Source organism: Telopea speciosissima, chromosome 1 (genome assembly GCF_018873765.1).
Source record: "Telopea speciosissima isolate NSW1024214 ecotype Mountain lineage chromosome 1, Tspe_v1, whole genome shotgun sequence".
Taxonomy (NCBI): Eukaryota; Viridiplantae; Streptophyta; class Magnoliopsida; order Proteales; family Proteaceae; genus Telopea; species Telopea speciosissima.
The window spans coordinates 11,368,962-11,392,696 of record NC_057916.1 but is presented as its reverse complement, the minus strand read 5'-3'; the positions used below and the strand labels follow the sequence as shown (position 1 = coordinate 11,392,696).

Genomic DNA, 23,735 nt, shown 5'->3' with positions numbered 1-23,735 from the left:
GAAGTATCACTATTGGGTGATATCGATATCTAGCCGAACAAGGGACAAGAGGTAAAATAGTTAAAAAACAAACTCATTTTTAAAAGAAAACCAGAGGGACAACCCACAAGATTCGTCCGCCAAATCTTGGATAGCCGTCTAAGATGCATCCATTCTTATTCCGAAGTCATCACTGATCTCTAAGCTGGGATTCTACAAGCTCTAAGACCATTGACTTTGTCATATGAGCTTGGTCTTTAGGCATTAAGAGCCTTCTTTTGACCTCTTGTCGGGATTACCCTAAAGGCTTAAAGTCCAATACGGTTGATCCATGCCGATACTATATCAGTATCATATCGGATTAGAAGGTGTCTGATATCCGATACTGGAATAAGTGGTGCTAACCTGCCAAGGGAATCTTGAATATCGTCACTGGCTGGCTTGCCTTTCTCCCTTTAGGAGCTTTACACCAGGGAAGGGGTAAGAATCCAGACTGGTTACTGTGAACAAAAGAGGAAATTCCCCTATAAATAAGGGAAAAGCTGCTTCGGACTTCGGAGTGGGCCGACTTCTTAATTCCTTATTACCAAACATCCCCATTCACCACCACCCACCACCCCCAAAAAAAAACAGGAAAAAGGTCTCTGTCCGGGAATGCGGTCTATGCCAGCACTCCCATGAGTGTATCTCTCTTTCTCATGTGAAAAGACATTTCTGCCCCGTTATTTTAAGGAGGAAAGACACATGAAAATACTGACGTAGGTCACACTTCCGTACAGAAAACTGCTTCCCAAAACATAATATCTTAATTGCTTAGTGGCAGTGGGCCACTGGGAGACTCATTCTTCCCACTTCTGTCCTTCGCTTCGCTGCATCGCCACTCACGTCTCTCTCTCTTTCTTTGAAGCAGAAACAGCAGCAATTTTATTCTTTTCTCGAATTTATGATTATAATGAAAAATAATTGTTAAAGTTACGAGCAAAACCTCTTTCTCTTTGTCTTTCACTCTCAGAAAACACTCCTATTCTCTGTTTCTCAGTTCTCTCAGATTAGTTTCTGCCATTGCTGAACTGTGAACATTTTCAGTTATCTCTCACTCACTCTAATCTACGCAAGAGCTACGCACACTGTAGAGATGGAGGCGAGGAGGCCTTTCCTCTTGCTTTCTCTTTCACTCCTTTTCTTCATCTACCCGACCAATGCTCAGATGCCCGGTATGTTAGCTTCCATCCACCCTCTCTCTTAATTTTTTCTTCTTCGTTTCTTGAATGCTTAAAAAGATCACGACACTAACTTACTCTCCACGAAAGTTGTAACGTAAGAATTGATTCACGCTCAGATTTCTCCAGTAAATCTAAGGCATTTCTAAGTGTGGCTTTATGTTTTTTTTTATTATAAATTTTTACGTTTTTATTGATATTTCTGTTTGAAATTTCATATTGCACTGTTCTGCATGAGCCTTAAAATATTTGCTAGGTTCCAGTTCTGTTCTTGTTTTGATATTTACTCGTCGAAGAATTACTTATTTTTTTTTTCCTTTCAGTTTGGAACAACTGATTACTCTTGATAGAAAGAGCAGTAACGACTAACGACCTGTTTCCTTATATTCCATGTTCAGTTTAACTGAGTTAAGATTGTTGTAAAGCCTATGGTTCTTTTTTCTTTTTGGCTGCAATTTGTTGAAGAACAGCCAGAGGGAACGAAAATTTGAGGATTCATGTGGGTTAAGTGATGTTGATGGAATACATGGGATTGACTGTAAACTGAAGGTTTTATGAAAGTCATGCCTAACGGTAATATTTGATCCCCAATAAAAGTTGATAGGAAAATTACCTACACTCAATTGACTTCTGAAAATGAAATAAAGACAACCAAAAAGTTTGGACTTAAAACTGGGAACCCAAAGAGACTGGAATTACATTCAAATTGGCTACATGACTACACTCAAAACCTACTCCAAGAAAATGTTAAGCTCAAAACACCAAAACTGCCCTAGTGTCAGGAGTTGGAGGCATTGAATAAGTTCAAATTGATATGTTAATACTTCAACAAATCCAGCCAGACCCCCCCCTCCCATTTCATGCTCTTTTCACATTGATGTGGTCAACTGGACCCACTGTTGGCTCTTTAGATGATCAATGGTTAATAGAATTGTCTTATGTGACTATTATGTAGAATTCTCGGCAGCTGATCCTTGGACTGTTCTGTTTTCAGTACCCCAGTGGTTCCCAAGCACCAACTTCTTGTTTGTTGGTTCTATTCTTTAGTGATTCTCTGTGTAAGCTACCTGTAGGGTGTTTGGCATGGCTGCATGGGTAAGGGTACAAATACTAGATTTGCTTGATCCATCATCTTTCAAGTCACAGGATATGAGGACATGAGCATGGGAGTTTTGAAGGGTCTGGATAGAATTAGTTTTGTAAATGCTAAGTAGGTTGCAAAAAGTTTGAACCAGTATGTTAGTTGTTCCGGACACTATGGTCCTAAAGTGAGTTTGTTTAATAGCTTTTATTTCAATCCCTTGTTGAATTGCTTGGACAACTTTTTCACGTGCTACATTATGTTTTAAATGTTCCGGTAAGCTGCATTTTCTTTTTCCAAAAGGCTGAGTTGTGGTGACTGTCGGATATTCCAAGTGGAAGTGTTAAAATTTTCTCCTCCCAGTTCTTTTGATTGAAATGCTTCGTGGATACTGTGGTGACTGTCGGATACTCCTTTAAAGCCACATCTGTCTCTTAAGATCTTTTGCAGAAGTTTGTTTAACTGTTGCTACCAGGAAAAAAGTCTAATTTCTTGCTCACTTCTGGTACTGATGAGGCCATTTCTTCTACGCTAAGTTTAAGATTATGTTCTTAGTTTATAATTATATTATGCGAGTGATATCTTCACTTGGATGAGGAAATATTGGCCTTTTATCAGTTTACATACATTAGGCGAGGTGGGTTTGTGAATTTAGCTCTCCTTGCTCAACTGACCAAGGAAACCATATCTACTGCATTATGCACATATAGGGAAATGGTTTCTTTGGTTGAGTCACTAAAAGCATGTCGGAAAAGCGATATTGAGTATTGTTAAGATATGTACCACAGTACATTAGTTGTTAGTAGTTAGTCAAGATAGGGGGAGTGTCCCATCGTGATATAGGTTAGCTTAGTTAGTAGTTTGCTGTTAGTTTAAGTCTTAATTTTATTCCTCTTGTAATTAGACTATCATGGATAGACACAAGCTGAGTCTATCATGGGTTCAGAAACTCTCTTCTCTTCTTTTTCTCTCTCTTTCTTCCACTTGCAGGTACTGGTTCCAGGTTCTGGGTTTGTCACAAGTATAACCTTACTAAAACCAATCACAGCAGCATATTGGTACAGAGAGATACATAGCAGTACATAAAGTATAAGATACTTCTAACCAAAAGATCCACCAAAGAAACCCCCAACCAATGAAAGGAAGACTCTCACAACTCAATCAAAAAGAATAGAATTCCCAAAACAGATCTGGGGTCTAACAACCCCTTCCTTAGCTAACTCATCTGCAACCTCATTAGCACTTCTAGCTCTCGGATGCCAACAGAACTGTATACTGACTTGAGTTGCTAAATGATTTATTGGCCATAAATGAGCATAACGCCATGGTTCACCCCTAACATCTGTCATCCTTAATAACAAATTTGTACGAGTCTTTAGAGCCATAAACTCTGCTCGTGTAGAATCTCCTAAGTTGGTTGAATTATTTGACCCAGAGTTTTTGTGCAAAAACACTCTCTGAATGGCCTGTTTTTCTTTTCACCTATTTGGTTTGCTGTACTAACACATTTGATCATGCGAAGCAGGTTTTGTAAGCATAGACTGTGGAGGGAAGGAGAATTTCACGGATGATATTGGTCTTGAGTGGATTCCTGATGATCAATTTAATTATGGTGAAACAGCTAATATATTTGTTGCAAATGCGACTCAAAAGCAATATATGACACTGCGGCACTTCCCAGCAGATAACAGAAAGTATTGTTATACTCTCAATGTTGTGACTAGAACACGTTACCTTGTAAGGACAACATTCTTGTATGGTAACTTTGACAACAATAATGTGTACCCAAAATTTGATTTATCATTGGGGGCTACTCATTGGTCGACAATTGTGATTTCGGATGCTAATACTATTGAGGTTCGAGAGTTGATATTCTTGGCTTCTTTTCCCACAATTAGTGTGTGTTTATCCAATGCTACAACTGGGAAGCCATTTGTCTCTACACTTGAGCTTCGGCAATTTAATGGTTCAGTTTACTATACAGATTTCGAAAATCAGTTTTTCCTTAGCACATCTGCAAGAATTAACTTTGGTGCAGAGAGTGATGCTCCAGTGAGGTATATCTCAAACCTATGCTTAAAAGTGCTTACTGCCTTTTTCTTTTGTGCTCTGTCTAATTATGATTGCTTGTTTGGTTATTTGGCTCTCCAATTGCATCAGAAGGTAAACTATATTTCTTTTGTGCTGTGTCTTTTTATTTTGGCTTTTTCTGTAAGAAAATTCTCTTTTTCAGGTATCCAGATGATCCATTTGATAGAATATGGGAGTCTGATTCTTTGAAGAAGGCAAACTATCTTGTAGATGTTGCTGCAGGCACTAAGAAAATCTCGACCATCATGCCTATTGATGTTAATAGAAATGACAGACCACCTGAAAAAGTGATGCAGACAGCTGTTGTTGGTACAAGTGGACTGTTGACATACCGCTTGAACTTGGATGGCTTCCCAGGTTTTGGGTGGGCATGCACATACTTCGCTGAAATTGAAGATTTGAGTCCAAATGAGACTAGGAAATTTAGGCTTATCCTCCCTGGCGCACCTGACATCACCAAAGCTGCAGTCAATATTCAAGAAAATGCCCAGGGGAAAGATCGACTGTACCAACCAGGAATACCCAACATATCACTTCCCTTTATATTGAGTTTTCAATTCCAAAAAACGTCTGACTCATCCAGGGGACCGCTCTTGAATGCTATGGAGATAAATAAGTACTTGCGGATAAATGATGGTTCTCTTGATGGTATAGATTTGGCTCCTTGTATGCTATGGCCTCTTGTGAATTATATTCTTTTGCCAGAAGTACTGCTACAGCATTTTTGAATGTACAGTTATTACTAGTGATTGGATGGATTTGTATCCTTGAGGGAATCTTTTTGAATGGAATTCTTTGGTCCCAGTGTTAATCTAGGCATTACTGATGGAATGCTTCATTCCCTACAGGAACAGTTATTGCCGATCTAGTTTCACACTACTCAGCTGCAGATTGGGCCCAAGAGGGTGGTGATCCATGCTTGCCAGTTCCATGGTCATGGGTGCAATGTAACTCGGATCCACAGCCAAGGATAGTTTCAATGTATATCTGTTCTCCTCACTTCCAATACATTCATCTTACTTTCTGTTGAGATCTAGTTCTGCACCTAACTATCAAAACTATTGCCACTGATTTATGTACCATTTTCCCTTTCTGATATCTTGGCAGTTTTTTGTCGAGGAAGAATTTGACAGGAAATATTCCTTTGGAGCTGACAAAATTGACAGGCTTAGTTGAGTTGTAAGTTTCAAAATTGGTGAACAGTTTCCTAACATATAATTGGTTTCCTTGGTATCAATGACTACTAATCATATGACTGCAGATGGCTTGATGGAAACTCGCTCACAGGTCCAATACCTGCTTTTACTGGATGCATAAACTTGAAAATAATGTAAAAACCAACTATGTTTTTCCTTTTTAGTTTTTTACCGCCCAAAATTTATCCTGGTCATGGTTTTATTTCTGTTTGTCAGTCATCTTGAGAACAATCAGTTGAGTGGTGAGCTGCCTTCGTCTTTAGCAGACCTACAGGAGTTGAAGGAATTGTAAGTATTACCTGAATTGTCAGTTACTATGAGTTCCCAAACAGTTTGAGGGGACTTTCACATGATGATACTTTATGGTAGCACTGGGTGATATATCTATGACTAGATTTTGTGAGCATTTTGTTGCAGCTGCATGTTCTATCCTATTGCTTATAGGAAATAACATTTATGCAGTTGGGTTGTACCAGCCTCCAACCCTTCACAAGCCTGCATAAGGCCCACCGTTATATGCCTGTATAATAAAGGAAATGTGAATGGTAGCTCACATGGAATCTATCAATGATCCAAGCATAATCCTGAATATTTTTTTGTATTTTCTTTTTATAATTTTTTCATTTAAGTTGCTTTCATGACTAGTTAGTGTTTCTTTCCCTAATATAAACCTAACCCTACAATTAGGGGTTATCTATCCTCTTCTTTCTATTAGCAAAAAAAAAAAAAATCCTCTTCTTTCCTTTTTTGATTAAATATCAAAGAGTTTCTCGACAACTAGTTAGGGTTCCTTTCCCTAAAGGAACTTAACTATGCTCACATCCCCTTTTTGGGTTGAGCTGCACCAAATAACTCATCTATTTGACTTATTGAAGAAGGTCTTTTTTACTTGCTGATTCTGATGGTTGCAGATATAATAGTTTATCTGGAACAGTTCCGAGCAGTCTTCTTGAAAAGAATCTGATTTTGAAGTGAGCATTTCTTCTGTTCCTGTGCAATTAAATGCATGTAATCTAGTTAATATACTGGAATCTCATCTGTATACTAAAAGACCAGATGCAACTGATGCTTACTTCTTATCATTTACAAGAGACTGTTTAAGCTGTTTAAATTTATTTAATTTTACATATGTGGTAATCTGTGGCATTGCTTTTAGGGTCATTTTAGGTGATCAGTTTCACATCAATAAATTAAATTCATTTTAGGTAATTGTAAATGGAGAAGATCGGCATTCTTGCTGGGTAACTTCAGACCATTGAAAACTTGGGTCGTAGGATTATTCTGATCCTTCTGCATACCAGTTTTTGGTAACCAAAGACTTGAGTGAGTGTTCTCATAATACTTTGGGGATTCACGAGTACAAAATTTGGAAATTTTGACCATTCATTGTATAACTTGGGTTACAAGGGATACATTAGGATACATTGTCTTCTTATTTGGGGAAACCGTAGTACAATGAAATAACATCCTATATATGGGCATACCGATCTATGGGGAAACACAACTATAGTGAAAGATGTTTGGTAAGAAGAACAACTCATGCACTGCATGCACTAGTCACAATGGGACCTTCAGTCTGTCATAATGTCCTCCATCTAGATTGGTTTCAAAACCCTATGTATTACTCCTTGAGCTACAGTGTGAAGGATGGAGAAGACCCTTTTTGGCTGTCAATTGGTGAAAAAATATTGTTGGTTATAGGCTTAATGAAGAACTGCAGTCACCTGATCAGAAGAATGTATATCTAGTAACAAGAAAGCTTTATGCAACCTGTTCTTGAACAAAATGATATTAAAGTTTAATGTGCTATGCCTGCTCATAAGTAGCAGAACTATAGATGTACATAATGCATTCAAATTATTCCAGAACAGTGTGGCAGGAGTAATAGTGTAATATTACTCCTATAGTGTGAAGAACGAAGGATATCCAATTCATTTGTGCAGTGGCATGAGCACATGGAATTGGAACAGCATTTGACGGTGCAACAGTTTGTTGCTTCTTTCATTCCCAATACATCAGATATGAGTCATATTACTGCAAAAAAAGGAACAATAGCCAATAGCAGATGGCACCCGGTCCAATCAGCACTGGAGGAGGAATGCAACCCAAATTTGTGTCCAGGATTCTGTCACAAGCAGATTTTCTAAAATGTCTAATAATGCACTTTATAGGCTGAAAATGAGAAGTGGAGCATGCCTGAACTAGGAGGAGAGTTTATCATCAAAAGAGGGGACTGGATGGGTAAGTCAAACTATGAAGACTGTCAACAATACTAAGAAGCGCCATCAGAAGAGGGGAACAGAGTAGATGATGAAGACTATTTAGCAACAGGATGGCAAATTCATAATCAGATATATCAGTACAGTCAAGGATATATTTACCTTTTTTTCTTTGTGGAAAGCCGTCGAATGTATGAGAAATTTCAATTCTAAAAGAGTTGAGAGGATTAAGGGTTTCACAGAAAACTCAGAGACAATTCGGGAAGTGAAATGATGAACATAGGCATAGTTTCCGTAAGAATGATATCATCATCATAAATAAATAAATATGCCAGTTTGACACCATAATGAAGTTAGAGAATTTAACAGTCTAATAGACATCAGGAGTTTGCTTTAATCCATGAAGGAGTGAATGATGCAATTGCTATATGCTGGTTAAATGAGCATCAGCGTTTTTGGAGGCTTAAACCAAAGCTTGTGACCCTAGCCACCTACCTTTTATACTTGGCCTCATTCTGGGTGCCCTTGGGCTCCATGTGGGTGTTTGTCTTGCATTTAACCATTAAAACCAAGCTGCTGCAATAGTCTATCTCTTTTTACTGTAGCCATAAAAAAATAATAATAATAAACAAAACCATAAAATTGTCAAGTAAAAACTTTACATCCATATATGTTGTCCATAATATCACGTATTTAGCCATCCCTGATTGACTTTGATGATTACTTATCCTTAATAAATCAATTAACACTAATCTTATCCCACAGATGGACTAATCTGCCCTTTGTACCTAAAGAAACTAAAAATGTTCCTTCTATAATATTTTTTTGTTGGGTATGAAGTCCCTTCTATAATTTCAATTTACATAACCAACAGACTGTTCATTGTTAAAAAACAGTGATTGCAAAATAAAGCTTGGGCCCAATCTACAGATAAACTTAAAACTAAAAAAAAATAAGAGGAGAAATTCTAAACGTACAACTCCACAGAAGCTCCCACACGATTGCCTTTTCAATGAAGGAAGCTCTAGGTTTTTCAGGCTGTGACTTGCCAAATGACTCTCCCTAGTACTTGTTACGTAATTATCTTAGATTAAGGTTTTCATAAGATGATCTACCTTCTGCACCATGTAAAAGGATTTTCCACTGTTTCCATCTTGTGAGGTTGCCTACTGCTTTGGTTCACCAGCCTCCCTCACATATCCAGAGAGATAAATTTTTAGCAGCAAGCTTAATAAAGACCGAGGCTGAAAGGTGAGCCAAGGTTGTGTAGTTCAGTGGAGTGGAAGTTGAAGATGGCATGTTTGGGAAGGGATTAAATGATCTAGTACTGGTCTGATAGAAGCTCTGATTCCATGGGCTTTCTCACAATATGATGCATTTCTTCCTTATTTTGGGAATTGTATTGCAAAGAAATGACTAACTTTCTATATACATGTGTATAATTACAAGGAAACACATTGTGAAAGGAGGCTACATGAAATGAACAACTAATCCATCATATAACAGTCACATCTAGACCTTATGGCTGCTCCCAAATCCTTTTTAGAGTAAGCTACACAGAGACTGGGTTGAGAACTGTTGGAGGTTATGGTGAAGAGCTTACATTGTTTTGGAAAGTTCCCATGCGTAGAAGTCAACTGTTATGGAGCAGTCTCCTATTCTTCGTCTCTTCCCCCCCCCCCCCTTTTGACAAGTCCTCTTCGTTTTTCTTCTGCATATCCTGACTTTCAGATATTGAGTTGCCTAGGGAGAATATTCTTCGAATAAATATCTGCTATGTGATGTTCGACCTATTTCTGTTTCTACCAATCTATCAAATGTGATCTTGTGGGGTTGGTAGGATTCAAATTGAGCCTCTTCCCCCCCTGGTTTTAGGTTCCTCTCATCCTCTGTGTCACAAGATAGACTCAGGAGATGATTAATTATGTGGTCACGTCAATAAATTAAGTTGGGATAAGGTTCTGTTGACTCAACTTTGTGTCCTTGAGATTGATAGATGTGGAAGCTAGTGAGAAGGTCAAAGATTATGGCAAACGTGGAGTGGCAAGTTCAGAGTGAAATGATTTGGTAACATGACCGTATTACTAGATGTAAAGGAAGGGGCAAAAAATACCATTTGAGTAAACCTGCAATTCTTTTTAATCATGGAAGTAAAATAGAGAAAATAAGTTAGGGACTTCCAGTGTAACACTGATTGGATCAGATAATGTGATAAAATCACGATGTACCTGGAGTAGTTTGATATATCATATTTGCAATTATAATGGATTGCTGCTTCTATTTTGAAATCATAATATAACTTCTTTTTTATTTTCTATTTTGGTGCTTCACAGTTATTCAGGAAATATCAATCTTCATAAAGGAGGGAATCAAAGGAGCCACATGAAAGTAGTTATTGGATCATCCGTTGGTGCTGCCGTGCTGTTTATTGCTGCCATAATATCTTATATATTTATGCGTAAGGGAGCGGAGAAATATTATAAGGAAGGTCCGATTGAACATGCCTAAGTTTCCGTATCCCTCTTCTGTCCATTAAGTTTGTAAATGGAGTCAGAATATGGGTTTCTGCTTTCTTTTTATTGCAGAGAAGCTTCCTCCTCCGCTGCCTGGCCAGAGACTAATATCTTCCTTGAGTGATGTTGCTACTGAAGCTGCACATTGCTTTGCATTTTCTGAAATCGAAGATGCCACCAAGAAATTTGAGAAGAAAATTGGTTCAGGGGGCTTTGGAGAGGTTTACCATGGGAAGATGAAAGATGGAAAGGAAATTGCAGTCAAAGTTCTAACCAGTAATTCCTATCAGGGGAAGCGTGAATTTTCAAATGAGGTAACTTGAAATGTTATTGATTATGTTTGTGCTTTTATATGCTCATCTCTATAGCCATTCTTCTGGAATTAATCATCTAAGTTCATAGAATCATATGCTGAAAATATGGAACCACAATTCAAAACAGTGATGTTGCTGATGACCTTGTGTCAAGAAATTGTGAACATGTCATTATGTTTTTAAAATGAACAAAAGAGACAGATCAACTGTGGAAATCAGTGGAAATATGGGGGTCGGGTAAGAGAACTCATCAATGTAATTCCAGGGATGTATAAATGAGCATAATTCGAAGTTGAAACTGAAATAGGGATTAGAATGGGGCTGAAATATGGTCATCGATTGCCTGAAAGTATAATTTAACTGAAAATTAAGACTATGTGTGGCAAAAGCACTATAGTTTATGACAGCTGGTTTCAAGGGTACTGTTGGGATTACAGGCTAAAAAAAGTTAGGGAGATGTTCCTTTTGTAAGTTTTGGTTCCTGTAAAGTGACTAAAGCTTCTATTTGATCCAGGTAACTCTACTTTCTAGAATACATCACCGGAACCTGGTTCAATTTCTCGGGTACTGTCAAGAACAAGGGAAGAGTATCCTTGTTTATGAGTACATGCATAATGGAACTCTGAAAGAACATCTTTATGGTAATGTCATTTGTCCCTTTGATCAGAAGCAGCTTAATTTTGCATCTTACCCTGGTTATAAAACTTGGTGTTGGATTGTCTGGATTATCCGATCCAGATCACTATCGGGCAAGGCTATCCTGATCTGGGACAGTATACGATCCCAATCCTTTTAATTTTATTAATCTTTCTGTCTGGACTGGCCTATCCTTGATCCAGTATCGCCCAGGACTGATCTGGACTGAGACTGAACTCTGAATTCTTGATCTTTCATCTGATGTAAATCATCCAGGACCTTTAACATGTGAGAAAAGCATCAGTTGGCTCAAGCGCCTAGAGATTGCTGAAGATGCTGCAAAAGGTTAATAGCCATGGGAATATTAAACTTCCAAGTTTATTGGAGAAATCATAACTGTCACCCATGGAAATCAATTTGATTGCTGTATAATTGAATTTCTTTCAGGGATTGAGTATCTTCATACAGGCTGTATTCCGACCATCATCCATAGGGATCTGAAAAGCAGTAACATCCTTCTTGACAAGCACATGAGAGCAAAGGTCTCAGACTTTGGCCTATCGAAACTTGCAGTAGATGGAGCTTCTCATGTCTCGAGCATTGTTCGGGGAACCGTAGGATATCTAGATCCTGAGTAAGGCTCTTCACTCCAGTCATCACTATTAATTCGTGATTTTGTAACACTATGTGAAAACTCAAGTTGAAGATGACCTCTTGCAGTATAATTATTTATTAATGAAATTGGAGATGTCTTTGTTCGACAGAGATTGACATTTCCAGGATCTGCCGATCCGTATGAGGTGGATTGTCTGGTTCACTTGGAGAGTCGGATTGATCCACAATAAATTGTCCAATCTTGTCAATGGATAGGGCAATATGATGCCAATCGGGAACAGGATTGGCTGGGACTGACCCATTCCTCCATTGTGTTCCATGAAACCCTAGTGTATCAGATTGATCCACAGTGAGTTGTCCAATCTTGCCAATGGATAAGGAAATCTGATGCTAAGTTTTCCATCGTGTACACTGAAGCCCTAGCATAGATCCTTTGACATCTTTACTTGCACAAAGTTAAAGTTTGGGACACAATTGATGAAGTTCCCCCACCGGGTCACCCCCACTCTCACTATTTATTAGCCAGCGTTGGGTACACATACAACCGTGCATGCATAAGTGATGTATAGGAGCATATAAATAAGAGTAATTAAAACATAGTGGCAGGTTTTTTTTTTTTTATATATATATATGTAAACCGATGCCACACTTAGTAATGTAGATCCTTTTCCTGGTTCAACTATGGGACTTTGAGGCTTAAATTATCAACTATTGTTACTATGACTGTGATCCCACTTTTGATGCCAGTTATCATATGAAATAGGGTTCTGAGGTCCAGCCTGGCCCTGCTGGTTGAACTTGTTGATTGTCTGATGCAGATAAACCACATAAATGGGCTTATGTTATTAGAAATAAGCTTTGGGTTGGGTTATGTATATGTTGGGCCTTCGATCCCATGGGTTTTCATTGTAATGGGCCACTTTAATGAGCCTAAAACATGGGTAGAAGGTAGGCATATGGGATTAGGCTTTGATATTTAGATTTTAATTTAAGTATTTTAAATAAATTAGAACTCCCTAACTTGCGTGCGAGGTTTTCCTATTAGGATTATGTTTCCTTTTTCAATTATGTTTTGTTATTGGCAATAGGATTTGATTTCATAGTCAGAATTGGATTCTGTTTAGTTGTCTTTACAAAGCTTGTAAGAGCCATTGGCTCACGTACGATTTATGAAATTAGAGTTTGAAGTTTCTTCATGTTGCTGTGTGATTCAGTCATGGGTGTGAAGCCTTGGACAGTGGGATTCTGATCCATTTGGTGGGAAGCCATTGTAATCTCTCTTCTCTTTCTATACTCTGTTTTACTGTTAAAAATGTACTGATCTGAATCCTCTGTCCATTGATCCTGATTGATTCCCTGGGTCAAGTGGTTTTAATCTTAGTTTTCAATTAGTAATCATAAGTATTGGTACTAGTTGGATTTCCACAGGATATTTGATTTTTGAACCTGCGGCTACCCTGTTTTACGGTTTATCCCTATTTTCAGCCAAGTTTGTTTGATCATGTGAATCTGATATACCCATCAGAATAGGTGAGACTTGGGGGCTTCAAGGCCACCCTAGGACTCTCCTTCGACCAGGGTTTGGGAGGAATCTGAACTTTTGTTTTACCGTTATTGAAATTCTCGTGTTTCAGCTTATGTTCAACTTCAGACCTGAAGTTCTTCAGATTAATCTTAATCTGACTTTCGGATTTGATCTATATTTTGGGAACTGACTGAATCCCCCAAGATTGAAAGTTGAAACTCGACTTGAATCTCATACTGGTCTGAGTTCTTGATTTTGGTTAATTGAAAATCTCTTGTTTCTGAGTTTCAAGTTCCACATTTATTAAATTTCTAAAGTTCACTTATTCTATTCATCTGTGAGTGCTTGTTAAAGTCTCACCTTCATCTGAGATGGTTGAACTTTTGTGATTTTTCTATTTGGGTTTGCTTGGGATCTTGTAAGGGAGGTGTTTAGCCTCAACCTAGGGTTCATCCTCCCTACCCCTCATCACTGTCATGCAGTCACAGTATAATGGTTTAGGAAACCCAAACCCCTGTTATAAAAAAAAAAACTGATAAAAAGAAAAACAAAAAACTGCTGGCTTGCCCATCCAACCTAGATGGTCGAACAGTCAAACTGAGTGCCTAGACTGTCAATGGACCTGTGGATCTTCATACTGTATGTGTATACCTTGCATAAATGTAAAAGTTTATTTTTCTACGATCAGCAGCAAGAAAAGGTTGGTTGTAGATCACTAACGTGCAACGGTGCTCTACAATCAGCTTACTCCGGCACCTATTGATTTTGCACCTTCTAACATCTTTTTCTTGTTTCCGAAGCTTTGAAGCCTTAACCTTTCTTAAAACATATTTAACCACCGTGACATGGCTTTAATTATATCAAAAGTGATTTTTTTTATTGTATATCGAAATGTCTTATTGTACCATAATTCAAAACAGAACTGTTGATACTTATCTAATTAGAAAAAGTGTGTTTTATTAGTACAACTTGGACTTTCAAGTATTAATGCATCCTTGTTCCCCTCCTGATTCCTGAATATACAAGTGCTCCCGCTTCATGCAACTATGGTTTAAAATCCTATGCAACATTGAACCTGTTGGCTAGTTGCTCTCCTGTGCACTTATAGTCTGTACTATAACAGTTGTTTGGTAGATGATGGTTCTTTGGGTTGGCTGTGCTGGTGATCCTTGATTGTGTGGTTGGAAGGGAAAGTCTGCTGCTTATGTGGTTGGGGTTTGTGGATGGTATGCGAGTTGCAGGTGGTTGACTTTTGTCCCTGTACTCTGCTTTCCCCTTTTCCTTTTCTTCCGCTACCTTGGCTTCCTGCCAATATACGTCTCTCTTTATTTTTTATTTCGATTATTTTTACTGCTCTGTAAAAGGGGATGAAAAACTACCCCCTCATCCATCCGTCCCAAAAAAGAAAGAAAAAAAGCACACATGAAGCTGTCAAGTACAATGGAACTTGTGTTATGGTGACTATTTTGATGTACTTCTCCCTTATGGTAGATGCCATCTCTGTTTTCATCTTTATTTTGATGCATCTTCTCCCTTATGGTAGATGTCATCTCTGTTGTAAGATGAATGGATGAGTTGGTGGCCACAAGTAGTTAGTGTGAGGTAGGCTGCAGTGTAAGGCCACTTGAACCATATACAGTCTAGTCTATGTATTTGTCTAACATTGTGTTCAGTATCAGTTTTTCTCGTCTTTATTCTCTCTTTCCAACACTCTGATTTTGTCTCTCAACATGCAGGTATTACGTCTCTCAGCAGTTGACAGACAAGAGTGATGTATATAGTTTTGGTGTTATTCTTCTTGAGCTCATATCTGGTCAAGAAGCAATATCGAATGAGAACTTTGGTGTTAACTGCCGTAACATTGTCCAGTGGGTCAGTTGAAAACTTCTGTTTTCCCATCTAGATGCCTTGCTTAACTTTTGCATCCAGCAACGTGGTCCAATTGTTAGGGATGACCTGGTATCTGGGTTATCTTGGTTCAGCTGCCTTTCTTATGTCAATTCTTTTACTGTCATTTTCATTTTATATACTTTGTCACAAGATTTTGATGGATAGAATTGGGACAGCTGAACCTTACATTTGAACATCTCAACAATTTTTTATAACCTGGGTAAGGTAGTTGTATCTGTTTTTGTTTGTCCCTGAAACTGTACCCCATTGAATTGCAGGCAAAAACACACATTGAGAGTGGGGACATTCAAGGAATCATTGACCCCTCGCTACAGAATGAATTTGAGATCCAATCAGTGTGGAAGATTGCTGAGAAAGCAATGATGTGTGTTCAATCCCACGGGAGTATGAGACCTTCGATATCAGAAGTGCTGAAGGAAGTTCAGGATGCAATCTTGATTGAAAGGGGAGCAGAAGTGAGAAGAGAAGGTAACTCTGATGATATGTCAAGAGGCTCTATGCACTCTTCCATCAACATTGGATCCATTAATCTGAGAATGGCTGAGCCATTAGTTTCCTTCGATGAGTCCATTGGTCATCCAACAGCTCGATAAGTCGCTTTATCCATCTAAGTGTGTAATTTCTTATTATTTTCTCCCTCAGTCCTGGTTTTGAAGTATGGGCTGGAGTAATAGAAGCAGCTTAATGCACTTCATACGCTTGAGATAGGTAGAACAGAAAAATGACATTGAAATATATTTGAAAGTCAGTAGCTTCATTTTTAGCTGAAAAATATTTGGTAATAGTGAATTAAATTTCCATGGAAATTTGTATTGTGATTCACCAGAAGATTAAAATTTTTAAGTTGTATTATGATCTATAGAGATTTTAAAAATTAAAATGGGTCTTTTCCAGTTTTGGCCAGTCAAACCAAAATTAGAAACAAATTGAATAAATGAAAATAATGTATCATTATGTGACAGTCCATTAGCATAGGTTTGGAGTTCCCAAGTCTCCTTTCATAAGCATTTGATTTGTATAAAACAAAATGTTGAACTGAACCTGACTGTTTACCCAAAAAAAATCACAATTTTAAAAGCTGCCTGGTTTGGTTCTGGTTTCCAGTCATTTGATTTTATACTTAGACCAAACTGAGGTGCTTTTGGTTTTTCTCTTTGACTGTTAGTCCGGATTGATCCGCAAGGGAAGAAATCCTTCTCGAACATGTCTCGAGTAAAGTTTATAGTCTTGCTTCGGAATGTTTTTGAGATCCAATTCTATTTAGAGAATACATACGAAACGCATTCTAGGTCGATTTAAACATTTTAAGAAATCATACCAAATGCAACCTTAATTTCAAAAGGTCCATTATACGATTTTAAACACTTTGAACGTATAGTTGTATAATTCATTCTTTTTAATCACAATTTAGAGTTGAGATCATTAGGGGGTGGGTTGCCCAGGACCCAAAAAATCTTGAGATTGCAAATGTGAGATAGACAAATATACGTTAAATATAGAATGGGTTCAGATGTTTAAGATCATGTGTGGAAGACTACTAGGCTACTTTTGGTTTACATTCCTGGAATGCATTCTAAATCGATGATGCATTCCAAAAAATCATACCAAATGCAATCTTTGTTTTCCACCCATAATCTTGAACACTTGGACCAATTGTTTATTTAACATTTTTTTGTCATCTCATCTTCTCAACATCAGCATTTTGTAGGACTTGAACACCTCACTTGAAGATCTAGACTCTGAATATTGGTTACAGAGAATGAACTATACAATTATATTTTCAAAGCGTTTTGGAATCGTATTGTGGTTTGCTTTTTTTAATTAAAGTTGCGACTAGTATGATTCTTTGGAATGCATTATTGGCCTAGAATGCGTTCCAAGAATACATACCAAACATACCATAAGATTGTATTTAGTATGCATTCTAGGTCGATAATGCATTTTAAGATGATAAAAACAATTTCTCGTCATTTCTTTCTTCTTGGCTCGTCAAGATGACACCGACGAAATTATTATAAACGTAAGGAGGTGACCAAAGAGAAAAATATATATGAGAACGAATTGAGTTAACAATTTTAGGTTTAATTGAGAACGATTTTATTTTTGTTGAACTTGAACCACGATATTTAGGTTTAAATTGTGAACTTAAAAAATAAAAACAGATTAAATTAATTTACATGGTTTAAACACTAGAAAACGTATATAGAATGCTATGACTAATAAGTATGGGTCAGTCTTTGTAAATATATGCATAGTTTAGGGGCAGAAAATTTACATTTACACTTGAGCGCGGTGCGCACTTTGCGCAGCGAATCCTTCCCCTTCGCTCTCTTCTAGTTCTCGTCCTCCCGCCAGTCCATACTGTAAAATGATCAATGACAGGTTTCTGGTCATTAATGGCGTTCTTCCAGTCTCTTCCGTCCTCGAAAGCCATCCAGGTAATCTTTGGTACTTCGACTAATCGACTTTCAAATTTCTCACTATCTCATTCATGAATGTCTCTGTTTTCTTGTTGTAACAAAAAATAAAATCAAACCAGGTGCAAATACCACCTCTCGCACGCACGGCAATCCGTCATTTCTTTTTTGTTTTGGCAAAGATATTTGCACAGACTTTCAGATTCCTCAAGAATTCTCTATGAATCGAGACCAGAGCTTCTGTTCGTGCGGCAGATAACTAAGTTCTCTTCGCCAACGTCGTCGTCGTCGTCTTCATCATGTGAATCCACAATTCCATCGCTTGGAAACAATTCGACGAGTAAAGCGTAGTTAGTCGCATTGAATGAAAGGAAAAATGGAGAGGAACTGGCGGTCACCGCTTTTGTAAACGGTAATCCAGACAAATGGGATGTTGATGACAGTGATGAGGAAGAGAGGGTTGTTAGGGTTCTTTGTATATATGTACATGTAGGAATTTATATTCCTCAGTTGGCCCTCGTCGGTCGTGTAAGGGACTTCGCCAGAGCAAAGTTTTTGGACTGGGTAAGGTTAGTTTGTGCACTTGGACTTTGGGCTTATTAAAGAAATTGACAAAATTCTCTATCATCAACCGCGTCATTGCCTACTGGTATTGCAAACTGTGAATTTGTTAATTTCTTCTGTAGGCAGGCTTAGGAAGCATTTGGAAAAGCTGAGGCCCTCGGTTGGCTACTGAGCTCTTGTTGTCAAATAATGGTGACCGGACACTAGAGGGATGCATCACGAACTTCTTCGTTATTTGTCGTAGGGTGAATTCATTGGTTTATTTTTGGCTACTTTTAACTCAGCTTAATTAACTCGTTTTCAGTCAGTATTTGATACCAAGTTGATTTGTAACGTTTGGCATCAGGTAGTTCTTCACTGGTGTTGGACTTACAGGCCTGCTTATGATTAGAATGTAGAGAATCGATTGTTCTTTTTGCAACGGTTGATTCTGGCCAGTGATACACTCAGCAGAGATGGTGCGATTTCATTCTTTGTTTACCAATTTGAGTCGCCGTGTACATTTGATTTAGTCGGGATCTGTAATGCTTACCTAAAATGGATGGTGTTGGTAACATATGGTTGTACCACTTGGAAATTGGAAACGTTAACACCGTAGTTTGGTGGTTCAGCCTGGTAAGGTCATTTTTTAGGCATTGTGGGCCATATTCAGGTCATCAGATGACCTTAGAAGTAGGTCGAAACTTGCTGAGTTTCTCCAGAGATTTTATGACTTAGTGTGATATTGAACTTGACAATGAGTCCAGCAGATTTGTTTGTGCACTTTTTTTTTTTGCAAAATTTTTTTCTTTGATTGACATTCTGGGGCCATTTTCACAAGCAGAAGAAGTAATCAGACCAACAAAATTGTTTATACATATTTTTGTCAGTAATTATGCATTCAACAAAATTTGTTTTTTCTGCATATTCAGGTCACCAGATGACCTTAGAAGTAGGTCGAAACTTGCTGAGTTTCTCCAGAGATTTCATGACTTAGTGTGATATTGAACTTGACAATGAGTCCATCAGATTTGTTTGTGCACTTTTTTTTTTTTTGCAAATTTGTTTCTTTGGTCGATTGATCGACATTCTGGGGCCATTTTCTCAAGCAGAAGAAGTAATCAGACCAACAAAATTGTTTATACATATTTTTGTCAGTAGTTATGCATTCAAACATTCATTCAGTAAATTTTTGAATGAAATGATTCCTCTTCTTCATTGCCTTATTGGCTTAACCTCTCATGTTTCTTTAGCTGCAAGTCAACACCCATTCCCCATATTCGACTTGCTGCCTTTTTTTTGTAATATAAAGTAGTCATGGGTTGGGTTATTCTCTCTATCTCTATTTGTGTCTCATGCTTAATTGTAGTCTCTGCAGAGAAACTCTTCAAAGTGAGCTGGAATTGGTGTTTTCACTTGGTTTTCATGGTATGAGCCAGCTTTGAGATGAATCATAACAAGTCACGACTTAACTGAACCTCTGCACTTTCGCTTGTGAGTTAATACTTTTAAGGCTGTAAAATAAAATTTCTAGATCTTTATCCTGTAGGACATGTAACCAGGAGAGCAATGGAGCTGTGGGGAAGTTCCTGTGTGGTCAAAGAAGTACATGTTCTTTTGAAGTACGGACGTCTCCTATCAGTGATGGTCTACTTCCAGGTGTTATATGATAGTTAATGCTAGAGTAAGTTATTATATTGCATCTTTTCTTTTAAACATTTATGTATATTAGCTGTTGCATTTGAGTTCTAAGTCTCTATCAGGAAAATTCTGGGTTTTCTTATTTGGAAGGCTACACATGAGTGTACACTTCCTTTTTTAATTCCCATTCCCCTCTCTCTGTCTTCTTATGTAAGGGAACTCTAAGCTCTCTTTTATGATTATGAGTGGTAGACAGCATAACTCTCAAAGTGCATTAGTTAATATTGTAACCAAATATAACTTCACAAACAACCAGTCAGAAACCAGAACAAGAGAAGAAAGAGAGAGAAAGAGGAAGAACAGAAAAGAAAGTAGGAAGAAACTGATCCAGCGACAGAATCAGTACGTGATTGCTGCTGCTGGACTCTATTGCATATATAGATAATGTCATTGAATTACAATCTAACAAGGAAAATAAAAACCAACTAGGAAACTATTACGTAATATAAGTCAAAATAAGAAACTAAATAACTTATCACGATGGGGATTCTCCATCTATCGGGAATACACCAAGCACACTAAATACCGCCAACTTAACACTCCCCCTCAAGCTGGAGCATACAAGTCTCCCATGCCCAGTTTGGAACAACACTTCCAAAAGGCAGGACCAAAAAGAGGCTTGGTAAACAGATGCCAACTGGGGTACCGATCAGCTTCTTCATAACAACATCCTGCACAAAATGGCAATCAACCTCAATGTGTTTAGTTCGTTCGTGAAAACACTGGATTGCTGGCAATGTAGTTAGCAGCCTGATTATCACAAAGAATTTTCATATGATGAGTAATGGGAAAGCTCAATTCTTAAAGAAGTGACTTCAACCTCATTAACCCAGCTACGGTATGAGCCTCTATAATCAGCCTCAGCACTGGACCAGACCACAGTAGTCTGCTTCTTGCTACCCGGAGACAAGATTGCCACCAACAAAGGTGCAATAACCAAGTAGACCGTCAATCACAGTCAGCACTGGCTCGATCAGCATCAGAAAATCCAACTAGAGCAACATTTTGGTGTGGACGATAAATAAGCCCCTTACCTGGAGCCCCCTTTAGGTACTGATGAGGACATCGCAATAGGATTTAGGACATATCAGAGGAGATGCCAACTTACACAACAACATTTCACTTTATTGTGGCTAAATGTCCCTTATTAACTTGTGTGGATGTTACTTATGTGTAGCTTGTTTTATTTAGTTGTATTTATTTTATTGGTGTCAAAACAGTTATGTACCAATGTTGTAAAGGAGTTGTTGCTGGAAAAGTAGTTATTTCCTTTTTTTTTTCTTTTCTTTTCTTTTCATTTTGGGTTTAAAAGACTGTATTTTGACACAGAAGACAAGGAATGATGTTGGAATTTGTGAGATTTTCTCCCATTCTCTACAACATGAGTGATTCCCTACAAACCTTGAAGTGAATCCAAGTTGGTGTGAACCCCCTTTCCCTTCAATAACTCTTCTTTCTTAGGCTACCACCCTCTTCATCTCCCCTATTCCTTTTCCTTCAGTCACAATTTTCCCACTTTTGCCTTAAATTATAGCCTCAAACACAATGGAGATTCATCAATTAACAACAAGTAGATACTAAGGATGCATTCTTGGAGTTTGGTAGTGACTAAGCACTTGATCACAACATTCCAACTCGCGGGACAGCAAAGGAAGGTACTGCCTATCATGTATCTTTTATTAAAGGGAAAATTCCATGTACACCCCCTGTACTTTGCCTAAAACATTAATAAACCTGAGGTTTCCAATAACCACCTTGCACAACCCCTCGATGGAAAAAAAATAAAAATAACAGTCTGTTAGGAACTCAACGTTAAGTGATGACGTGGAGTATACTTTGGACATGAAATGACCATTATATCCTCATGTGTCTAAGTCTCCTCCCCCACCTCGGCAACCGACCTTCTTCTCCCTCTCCGGCTCTGCAACTCTCTCCTCTTCCCCCTGCCCCCTCTCAGTTTGGTTTCCGTTGGAATCGGAATTTCCGAGGTAGTTTCTGCTGCAGATTCGGACTCTTCCATCTAGGGCGCAACGCTGCACAGCCTTCGATCATCAAGAACAGAAGCAGCCAATGTTGGCAGATCAGGTAAATGAAGGAAATTGAAGAGGAAATCAGGGATTTTACCAAATTTCAGAAGCCTTATGATGAGACAGAAAGACCCAGAAGCCAATTTCAAAACTGAAACCTTGTTTATGGATTCAAATGGTTTGCATTCAATTTCTAGATCCACCACGTACTTTGAACCAATGCCTTTGTGATGCAGACACGACTTGGGATGGAGCTCCAATCAGTTATGGTTTTTTAGCCCATATTTTGGGTTTAATTAAATCCATCGAACCAGCCTAGTTTGGTTCAACTTCTGATCGAGTTGATCAGCCCATTTTTTAGGGAGAAATTCTAGCTATTTGCCACCTGACTACATGGAGGATATTTCCCTGAATTGGTGGACATCGAACAACTGTATTCCCCCCCCCCCAAATCGATCCAGCAAATATTGTGGGAGATTTTTCATATTTGTTAGTTATTAAATTGCTGATTTATAGGGGAATTAACAGATTTCGTGGGAACCTAGGAGGACAGCTATCGATCAGCACTAGAGGAGATAATGATCAAGATTGTGTGGGCCCCATGGCCAATACGAAGAGAATAATCTATGGAAATATTCCCCAGATCTTGTGGGACCCAAGCTAGTTTGTGTTAGAGAAGGATGATGCCAAGGAGCCATATTTTGTGAGAGATTTTCTAGTGGGGCCCAGCCATATTAATAACTTAGGCAAGCTTACACATATGTGGATGATCCCATGGATACTTCTGAAGATTTTGAAGTTGAGCATGTGGAATTTATTATTCCACCCAAGTACACTGAAGAACGGATGCCACATCTCGTAGACTTCATCCGTATCTCCAAAGAACTGCCTGAATTTTTCTATGGACTAAGACGGATTTACACAACACGAAGATCAATTCCACTCCTTCCAAAGAGGGGGAGAGCTGATGTAGATTCTGGCCAGAGGAAGAAGCAAAAGACCCATCAAACTAGGTCCCTTTTTGGACCAGCTCAAGCCAGCCCAGCAGGGCCAACTCAAGCCAGCCAAGCAGGGACCAAAGATGCCCCACGATTTTGATAAGATCCTCCTTCGACCAATCAATTAGGATTGGTGCACTTTAGTAGTTACTATATTTATTAGTTTCTAATTTGTTCCTTGCATGTGGCTGAATTATAAAGCCTAGTAGTTTCTGATTTAGTTACCTTCTATTTTAGTTAGGATTTAGTAGTTTCTATTTTCTAAGTTAGACTAATTTCTATTTTGGAAGTTTCTATTATTATTGTAAGCTTGCCTAAGTTATTAATAGGCCTTTTATTGTAATAAATAAATAAATAAATAAATAAAGGGATATAGAAGGGGCATAGGATCAGCTCTCTCACCCAGGCTCTCACCAACCCTTCATCCTCTCACCTAGGGCCTCTCACCTACGGTCTGTCACCATTGCCGCATCTCACAGCTTCAACCATAACTCTTTTCTCTTCAATCTTTGTCCTCTTCTGCTCAACCACTTATATGTATTTATAATAAAGCAACCCAATCCTATTCTAAGCAAGAAATTAAAGTGTCCTAAAAATAGAACTACCCATTACATAATAAATCTAATAAAAAAAAAAACAACCTTAAAGCTACTAAGCCCCCCACGCAAGGACTAGATAGAATTCTATATTATAGGAAACTAACACATCACAAAGCAGCTGGGCCCCACTAGAAAATCTCTCAAGAAATA

General features: G+C 38.2%; 1 protein-coding gene and 1 pseudogene across 1 annotated transcript; both read left to right on the top strand.

Moving 5' to 3' along the window:
- Positions 1-1,012: 1,012 nt before the first annotated feature.
- LOC122659907 (probable LRR receptor-like serine/threonine-protein kinase At1g67720) lies at positions 1,013-16,013 on the top strand. Its single transcript, XM_043855076.1, has 15 exons — positions 1,013-1,193; positions 3,806-4,337; positions 4,514-5,019; positions 5,220-5,352; positions 5,479-5,550; positions 5,633-5,701; positions 5,784-5,855; positions 6,479-6,538; positions 10,120-10,274; positions 10,372-10,613; positions 11,128-11,254; positions 11,526-11,594; positions 11,697-11,883; positions 15,126-15,261; positions 15,558-16,013. The coding sequence occupies exons 1-15, from the start codon at positions 1,115-1,117 to the stop codon at positions 15,891-15,893; spliced, it is 2,775 nt and encodes a 924-aa protein (XP_043711011.1). The 5' UTR covers positions 1,013-1,114; the 3' UTR covers positions 15,894-16,013.
- Positions 16,014-17,668: 1,655 nt separating this feature from the next.
- On the top strand, positions 17,669-19,948 carry LOC122659355 (annotated as a pseudogene).
- The last annotated feature ends 3,787 nt before the right edge of the window (positions 19,949-23,735 follow it).